Genomic DNA, 9,205 nt, shown 5'->3' with positions numbered 1-9,205 from the left:
CTGCGCCAGACCGCGTCGTACAGTGTCGGAGCGTGTCGGCCGGGGCAAATGAAAAGTCAATTTGAGCGAATTAGGTAAGGCGGCGCGGCCGAACCACTCGTCGCCGCGACGCGCCGCGATCCAGCAGGTGAGCCAACCTCTGAATAACTCTTTTGCGCGCATGACAGTCGCGCGCACACCTGTGCTGCATGTGTGTGTGCGTGTGTTGGTGTGCGTGTTTGTGTGTGTTGGTCGCCAATTGATTTACACACCGTCTGAATCCAATTAACAAATCTGTTCCATTTTCTCGCGACGTCGCCATGGCCGATTTCACCAGAGGTGGCAGCAGTGAAACAAAAGACAGTCGGTCCACAACAAACAGACGACAAACGCGCACAAATGACCGTTAAAGAGGCCATTTTGTGCGCGTTTGTCGTCTGTTTGTTGTGGACCGACTGTCTTTTGTTTCACTGCTGCCACCTCTGGTGAAATGGGCCATTACTCAAAATGTTTTGGGCGCGTCGCTCCTTTGTTCGGCGCCCTGCGTAAGCGGCGGCAGTGACACTCACCTGTCTCTGTCCCGCCCGCCATTCTCGTGACCGGAAACTATTAATTGAAAAACGGGGTCACGTCTTGCGTCCCGAGTGAGTGAGAAGGAAGTGGTTGGTATTCTCCCCACTGGTCCATTTTCCATTTGGATCTGGTGTTGCCACACAAGTAGCAGGCAAAAGTTGATACGACGAACCAGCGTCGAAGGGTTGCCAACCTCAGCCTGCCTATTGGGCAATACCTCGGAAATGCTCTCCAGTGTGCCTGGCAAGCAGTCTGATTTTGGCGCCTTTTTCGACACTGGTGCAACAGCTCATGGATGGTATCATTTCCCATCTAATTTTTCATTCCTCTCAGCGATTTTTCGCGTCGCGGAAGAGAGAGGGGAAGAGGAAACGCCAACAGCAGCCGCTGTGCCAATATACGATTGCCGTTTAATAATATCCCGGATTAATGACTCCGAAGCACAACAACGCCGTCCGGTGTCTATTTATCAATATTTATCGTACCACTTGCATTATAATTGTGTAGTGTATCGCTCCCAAACAAGCGCTCTCATGCTCGATCAATCATCGCGGCCCGCGTTCGAATACCGGCTTCCTTTTTCTTTTCTTTTTCGCCCGTCGGTGGCGTTGGCTGCCGAGCGACGGAGACACGGCGGCGCCTCTCGATCGCGAATATCGTCGTCTCTCTCGCTCGGGGTCGATTTCGGAGACCACAGGAAACGGCTTCGAGATCTCGACGAGTGTCGACTCTTTCATTCGAGCTGCTTAGGCCGGTCGTGTTACTCATAGTAATAATCGTAACGCTTCGAGATATCGTCGCGCGTTTCGAGACTCTCGAAGCGCCGAACCTCGACTCGAAGCAGCAGCTTGAGGCCGAGGCCCCCCGCCGGGCCAATCGCGTCCATAACGCGCCCTTCACAAACGCTTGGAGCTTCGTGGCGGAAAGGGGAAGGGGGAGCCAGTGCCCCTGACTCTGACGTCTCCATCGCAGCAGTTTCGTATTGCTGCTCACGCACAGTGGGCCAGAAGACTGGTGGAGACGGTCTCAGTCCCGGACGCTTTTTGAGCTCCAGAGTCGCTAAATGGGAATTGAACCGAACGTGTGACCCCACCAATGGATTACTCTCCGAACGAGGAGAACGCGTCTAGAGTTTTGTCCGCCTCCGCCGGTCTCCTGGCCCACGGTGTGCTGCGACTACATTGCACTTGCATTTTTCTTCCCCTTTCTTTTTAGAGTGTATCCCCGAAGAAAAAGCTTGCTGTCCGACAACGGGCAGCACTTCCAATTCGGCCGTATTTCACGGCCGCGTTTGGCACTCCTGATTTAGGCGATCAAATTGAAGCAGATCTCTCTGGCCACACATTTTAGTTTATGGCGTCGGGTCGGGCCGTTTTGGATCCGAAACAGGTTTTCAGGCCCCGGCCGGGCTCGCCCATCGCCGCGCATCGCGATACTAAAGCGTCAAAAAGGGCGCCTCTGCCTGCAGCAGCAGCCCGGAGAGGTGCGAGAGAGACAGAGCGAAGGGGTCCGACTTCAGCCTGCAGTGAGCCTCGCGCAGTGCAGGCGCGTAGGTTGGGTGGCCTACCCACAGAACGACAGGCGCTCAAGTCCAGTGTTGCACAGTGGGCCAGAAGACCGGTGGAGGCGGCCAAAACTCTAGACGCGTTTTGAGCTCCAGAGTCGCCAAATGGGACTCGAACCGAACGTGTGACCCCACCAATGGATTGCTCTCCGAACGACGAATCCATTGGTGGGGTCGCACGTTCGGTTCGAGTCCCATTTCGAGACTCTGCATCCTGGACTCTCCAAGAGACGTGCTTCCTCTCTGCTGCAGCCATTTGGCCATCGTGGGAAGGGCCAACCAAGAGGACCGAACCAGCATCATCCAACAGACGGACCATTCCGGTAAGGTTCTTGTGTGCAAAGTCCCTCTTCACGTGAGAAAGTAACACCTTTCAGCCGAGCGGGTTGCGAGTCGCAATTGATGGCAATGACTGCAAGTCAAACAGCACGGCGCAGCGCCGCGCAAGGCGAAGGCGCCGCCACACTGTTTACAGTTAAAGGTAATGATGATGAAGAGATGAGCGGCCGGGGAGGGGGAAGGAGGAAGCAGGACGGAGGGAGAAGTGTGGAACGAAGGATTAGAAGGAGAGGGAGGGAGAGGCGGGCGCACGATGGCGAGCGTGGGCCCACAGCCACGGCACTGCCACGGCCCAAGGTGTGGATATATCAGATGGAGGTGGGGGCACGAAGCGGCAGCGAGGAAAAAAATAACAAGAAAAGCTCTCGAGATGGCGTGTCTAAACATTTATCTTGTTATAATTCAAGTTTAATTCGAGGCTGTCTCTACACGGCATGGTTAGTTAAACGTGGCGAACAGGGCCTGTCATGTCTCCCTCTCCTTCACTCTCTCTGTCTCTCTCTCTCTCTCTCTCCCTCTCTCTCCGTCTCTCCCCACCCTTCCGGCCTTATTCACTTCTCTCCCTTCTCCTCTCTCTCCTAACTACCCAATTAAATCGAAATCACGTTGTAGCGTTTAACAGGCATCGCACACACGCGTCCTTCCGCGCACGGTGGGCGGGGGCAGGGCAGAGGTGGCGCGACCTTTCATGCCACGTCACATTCATTCATTCATTCATTCATTCATTCATTCATTCATTCATTCATTCATTCATTCATTCATTCATTCATTCATTCATTCATTCATTCATTCATTCATTCATTCATTCATTCGTTCATTCATTCATTCATTCATTCGTTCGTTCGTTCATTCATTCATTCGTTCATTCATTCATTCATTCATTCATTCATTCATTCATTCATTCATTCATTCAAAAATAGTTCTGCATATGATGACATAGACTTCAGGATTGATGCATTCATGCATTCTTGTATTCATTCATTTGCGTCTTTCTTCCTCCCCAGAGACCTCGACGCACGTGGCGTGGATCTCCGGCGGTCCTCTCCGGCCCTTTCGCAGCCGTTTTGTTCGGCCCCTCCACGACACTGGAACAACCCACTTGGTTTGCACCCCTCGTGCCTAGTCACACCGCGGTCAGTCCGTCTCTGTCGCACCGCGTTAAGAACGCGTCCGACCTGCCGCCTCTGTCTCTCTCGCACTCATGGGACGTCCCCCACAGGTGCGAGAGAGACAGAGCGACGACTCTGCATCCGCTCTAGTGCCCGGCCGCGTTGCTCGGCGGAGCGAGAGCGTTCCTCCGTCTCCCTCGCACCCTCGCGGAGAGCCCAGCGAGTGCGACAGGGACGGCGAGAATCGGCCAATTAACACGTCAGTCAGCGAGCAGGGATTTCTCGTTAGGCGAGGTCGACGCCTCGGACCCGTGGACGGTCCGGGGACGGTCCGTGGACCGCTAAACAGCCTCTCTAAATTAATAAGACGACCAATGAGGCATAAACGCCACGGGGGCGGGGGAGGACACTGTGTGTGTGTGAAGCGAAAGCATAGAAAGAGGAAGAGGGAGAAAGAGAGAGGCGTGGACCTTGTCTAATTGACGCCACTGGCAATACACCCTAAACTAATATTGGAAAATAAATCGTAATAAGTACACGGTGTTCGAGAGAGAGAGAGAGAGAGAGAGAGAGAGAGAGAGAGAGAGAGAGAGAGAGAGAGAGAGAGCGAGGGGGAGGGAGAGGGAGTGGGAGAGAGAGAAGGAGAGAGAGAGAGAGAGAGAGAGAGAGAGAGAGAGAGAGAGAGGCGAGGGCGGGTCGTTAGTCGGTATGCACGTCGATAAATAATAAAGGCATTACCTTTCGCTAAACAAAGTTGGTAGTTACGACGAGGCGAAACGAGTGAGAAAAACGAGTAGAAATCGTGCTAAATCGTTGATACAACACCACCGCCACCAGCCCGGCCGCGGCCCGGCTCGTAAAGAGGCTGCCCACTGCCAGTACTCATGCAGTGCTGCTGTTTTGTTTTTGTTTTTCTGCATGTTTTGTTTTTGTTTTTCTGCATGCTGCCCCGAGGCGGGGTTTTCGAAGCGTTCTGCGGTGCGGTTCTTTCGACCCGCACTCGCACTGTGGATGGCAAACAAAAAAAACAGCAAAAATCGAGATAAAAGTTCGGAGAAAGATCTCTTTCGAAGGCATTTTACTTCTTCACGAACGTCAAGTGTGATTGCCGTACAAAGTGCACGAGCCCCTGCAGTGTAGGCAACCCCGATGAAGTGGCGCGCCGCTGTGGACCGGGCTGCCTACCCTGCGAATGGCAGGGGCTACGGCTAGGCTAGCCAACCTCGGTGACCAAATAGAGTGCTGCGGTCAAACTGGGCGGTGAAAAAGAAACCGAATTCTGCAGCCTCCTTGTTGTTTTTTTTTGCTCCCTGGTTTCTTGCTGTTGGCAGGCGTGCCCTGAGTAGCGCCAGGCTCCGGGCCGGTTCACCACGCCACGCCACGCCCCCCTGTTCCTGACGCCCTCGCTCTTTATACTAATTAAAAGGCTAATCCAACGCCCCCATCGCTCCAAAGCGATGCGAAGCGATGACATGCCGTGATCATTATCTGTGGGTCTCGCTCCGCCCCACCGCCACGCCCCACCCCGCCTCGCCCCACCCCACCCCGCCCCGCCACGCCCCGCCACGCCCCGCCACGCCCCTTCAATCTCCAGCCAATGCCGGACTTGATCTGGCATTTGAAACCTCGGCATGATCCCCTTAAACTGGTGCTCCCGGTGTGTGCGCACGGTGCGAACGGTGCGAACCTCCCACCTGCTGGCCGTTTACACGCACGTCCCGCCACACCGTTTCCACGATTAAATTGTCCGCAGCCACAAGCACTGTTGGCACGAATACTCCAAATGTGGAAATTACAATTCAGGAGTGCTGGTACCCTAGTAGTCTTCAGATCGCTAAGATGTAAAAACAACATGCAATTTCCCCCACCCATTTTCCCGCCTACCCGACAACATTAGATTGAAAACGTGCTCGGCGACATTTCCTCTCTCTCTCTCTCTCTCTCTCTCTCTCTCTCTCTCTCTCTCTCTCTCTCTCTCTCTCTCTCTCTCTCTCGCTCTCTCTCTCTCCATCTCAGTGTCCTCGCGGTCTTCATCAGCGCGATGTTGATGACTCAATTATGAGCTCATTCGACCGTCGGGGAGAAGCACTTCCGGCCGCTCTCTCAGAAGCAAATTGGACTGGAAAATGACGAAAAGGATAAAAGCAAAACCAGAGGGCGGCCCTGACTAAACCCATTTGCAATTAAAAAAGAAACACTTGACCCCCCCCCCTTTTTATGTGGACACTTTTTCGACCCTCCATCGACATTCACCGTCCACTTTCGCCACGGGCATCGATAAAGAGAGAGAGAGAGAGAGAGAGAGAGAGAGAGAGAGAGAGAGAGAGAGAGAGAGAGAGATATGCGAGGGGAGAGACGGGGAGCGTGGCGCCAAGAGCTTGTCGGAGAGGGATTCCGCACATCCGCCATTTTTCAGTAGATTGAAGAATAACATTGACAAAGCTTTTGATGGCGGGCTTGCACAGCGATATGGCGGTATTGCGTCCCGCCTCCACCCATCAGGCTCCAGCGCCTCCAGCGCCTCCAGCCCAGCAACAACAATAACAACTCAACAAAACAACAACAGGGCGGTGGATGGTAAACGCCGGGGCGTCTCCCCGGAGCACTGCGGAGCACCCTGGAGAGGCTTGGGATATGGCCACTCCAGCCACTCCAGCGGCCGCCGCCACCCAGTGGGCCAGAGGACCGGTGGAGGCGGCCAAAACTCTAGACGCGTTTTGAGCTCCAGAGTCGCTAAATGGGACTCGAACCGAACGTGTGACCCCACCAATGGATTTCTCTCCGAACGAGGAATCCATAGGTGGGGTCACACGTCCGGTTCGACTCCCATTTAGCGACTCTGGAGCTCAAAACGCGTCTAGAATTTTGGCCGCCTGCATCGGTCTTCTGGGCCACTGTGCGCCGTGGCGCCTCCGTGGCGAGGAGGGGAGACGCCCTGGAGCGGAGAATGGATCCAAAAACCCACCTGTCAAAAGTAAAGGATTGCCCAGGGAGAAGGGAGTGACCAGTGCAGGACCTGAGGGACCTGGGAATTCCCTGGGAGCATTCCGTCTCTCTCTACGTGTCAGACTGCTGCTGTTTGAAGTTTGGTGTACGATATGACTCGAAGCAAATTTGGGCAGGTCAGGCCAGGACCAACCTCATCCTTCAACTCGTCGTCCCCTTCCCTCTGGATCTGTTTAGGCTGCCGCTCCAGGCCCTGGCGGCTACTGGCGGCGGGTTCCAGTTCCGGCTGCAGAACTTCTCATACTGAGTGCCAGTGTGCCAGAGCGGCGACGCAGTTGCGCCGTTCGCCGCGAGATGGCGATGGCGGCGCGACTGGTGCGACCTGCGCACAGTGCGCATTTCGCTATACGCAGTGGGGACAGTTGTTTTCTGCGAAGACAACAACAATCAAAATCAAACAACGAGGACGGATTGAGGAAACAAAGGTCTCGCTGATTGCGTCCGAGTTTTAAAGCTTGAGAGTGTAAAATGACGAATTCCCCCAAGTCGTACAAGGAAAAGAAAACGTTCGGTGAGTTGTTAAACTTCGATTTGGATGGGTAAATGGGTCGTCTCGAAAATGTAGCCTGGAAAAGTTGTGGTTGTTGTGCTAAGCAGATTATTTGATAATGCGTCATGGACATTTCTTATCATTGTCAGTCTCTGATTTGCGTCTGAGAAATTTTTAATTAATAGGCCAGGAAAGAAGACAGATGCCAGAACACTGAGAAATGAAAGTTTGACCTGGCATTTCACTCTGGTCCTGTCCCTTCCTGGTGTGAAATTTGGTTATGTAAACAGGTCAACAACTTTATTAGGGATTGACTTACAAGTGCATTCAGAAATTAATCAAATCCTTTGTGTCATTTGTAACTAACTGACATGAGTAACTTACTGCAGAGCAATGGATCATATAGCTTTCAGTCTTAGCCCCTGTGTGGACAAATAAATGAGTGCTTCTAGTTTGTCATTGAAACCATAGCTGTATGTTTTACTCTTCGTTTTTCAGCTCAACGTGTGAAAGATATTCAAAAGGTTCAAGCCAAATATCCGGGCAAAATACCAGTCATTGTGGAAAGATTCAAGAAAGAAAAGCAGCTACCATTACTCTCTCGAACAAAGTTTTTGATCCCGGATCATCTTACTGTTGGCTACATCATCATGCAAATCAGGTATTTGCCTTGTCAAATAGAGTCCTAAGTCTTGAATTTCTTTTTAAACCGAAGCTGATGCATAGTTTTGGCGGCCATTCAGGCGAATGTTGCAGCTGAATCCAACCCAAGCAGTCTTTCTTCTCGTCAATCAGAGGAGTATGGCAAGTCAAACAATGACCATGTCCCAGCTTTACAACCAAGAAAAGGATCCTGATGGTTTCTTGTACATTGTTTATGCTTCACAAGAAACCTTTGGCTCTAAATAAGTGATCTCCCTCAAATTTATTTTGTTTTGCTAATTTGTTTAATTTGGTTCTTTTTATTCTTTTGACATACATTTTATTTTAAGAGAAATTTGTATTTTCGTGACTTCTATCTCATAGAAGGTATTGTTATTTCCTGGTTATTTATCACTGTGTATAAAAGCATATAATATAGAAAAATTTATGTAGTTTGTATCTACCAACTAACGTAAATGGTTTCAGCATTCTTATGGTTTATGGCTTATGCATATGCCACCCAATCTTGAATAAATTCTCTCCAGCTAAGTATAGTATCTTTCCCTTTTGTACTTAGCCCTTCTTAGAGCCACTCTTCTCCCTTTTCTTGCAGAAAAGGAAGTTTCTTTTAGTGTGTGCATGTCTTTCTTTGTAAGGGTTAATGTATTCAGAATCATTTTTACTTCCTTTTATGTCGCTTCCATGTTAGCAACTTGTTGCCATCAACTTAATGTTCCATGACTGTTTTCTCTTTCATTGGTGAAGGCTAGTAAAGCTGACTGAAAAAGAAATGCTTTTCAAATTTGGTAAAATTTGTTTTTTTTATGAGTGAAGAATGTACTCTCGAAGATTGGATTGTTCTTGATACTATCAAATCATTGTTTCTTTATAATGGTGCTATGCCAAATTTATTTGTCTAGTTTTGAGGAAATGTTTTTGTTTCAACAGGTTTTAAGTGTTATGATTTGACTTGGGGAGTCTTAACTGCTTTGATTAACCAGTTCCATTTCTTCCCTCAGAATTGCTTATTGATTCGGCCAGTTAATGGCTATTTCAGTACTAACATTGAGACATTTCCTTCTGTAAGGATGGAATGAGTGTCCTGGTGTTAAGCAAGGAACTGTATGATGTATGAGTTGATTGTTACCAAATGTGCAAATGTATGTTGCTAAAATCCTGAAAGCAACTAAATTTTAAGCGTTCCTCTTGTTTTTTTGAGTCTTACATTGTCTCTCTAGTGAAAAGATTGTGAAAGTGGGAAGGCATCTTTGTACATAGGTTTGAGTTGTAGCTTGAAAATTAGTTTTTGTTTATTGTTTTATATATTTAGAGTTTTGCCCCTTAAATTTTAGGAGTAATTGTAGGAAGTAATGCGCTCTTGTGTTTGCTGCTTCCTCCTAAGATGCAAGCTAGTGCACTACTGTGTGAGTTATTGTGATGTTCTGCAAGTGATATGTACAAACTAAGTCAGTTTCATATAAAATAAAGAAATGAAAAAAAAAA

The 9,205-nt window shown here is 50.0% G+C and overlaps 1 protein-coding gene across 1 annotated transcript; it reads left to right on the top strand.

Annotated features, from left to right (window-relative positions):
- The first annotated feature begins 6,915 nt into the window (after positions 1-6,915).
- On the top strand, positions 6,916-9,205 carry LOC117645302 (microtubule-associated proteins 1A/1B light chain 3A-like). The gene is made up of 3 exons (XM_034385373.1): positions 6,916-7,081; positions 7,559-7,721; positions 7,804-9,205. Exons 1-3 carry the CDS (start codon positions 7,039-7,041, stop codon positions 7,967-7,969), a joined length of 372 nt encoding a protein of 123 aa, XP_034241264.1. The 5' UTR covers positions 6,916-7,038; the 3' UTR covers positions 7,970-9,205.

The sequence above is a fragment of the Thrips palmi genome, unplaced genomic scaffold, assembly GCF_012932325.1.
Source record: "Thrips palmi isolate BJ-2018 unplaced genomic scaffold, TpBJ-2018v1 HiC_scaffold_18, whole genome shotgun sequence".
Classification (NCBI taxonomy): domain Eukaryota; kingdom Metazoa; phylum Arthropoda; class Insecta; order Thysanoptera; family Thripidae; genus Thrips; species Thrips palmi.
This window is presented reverse-complemented; position numbering and strand designations above follow the sequence as displayed.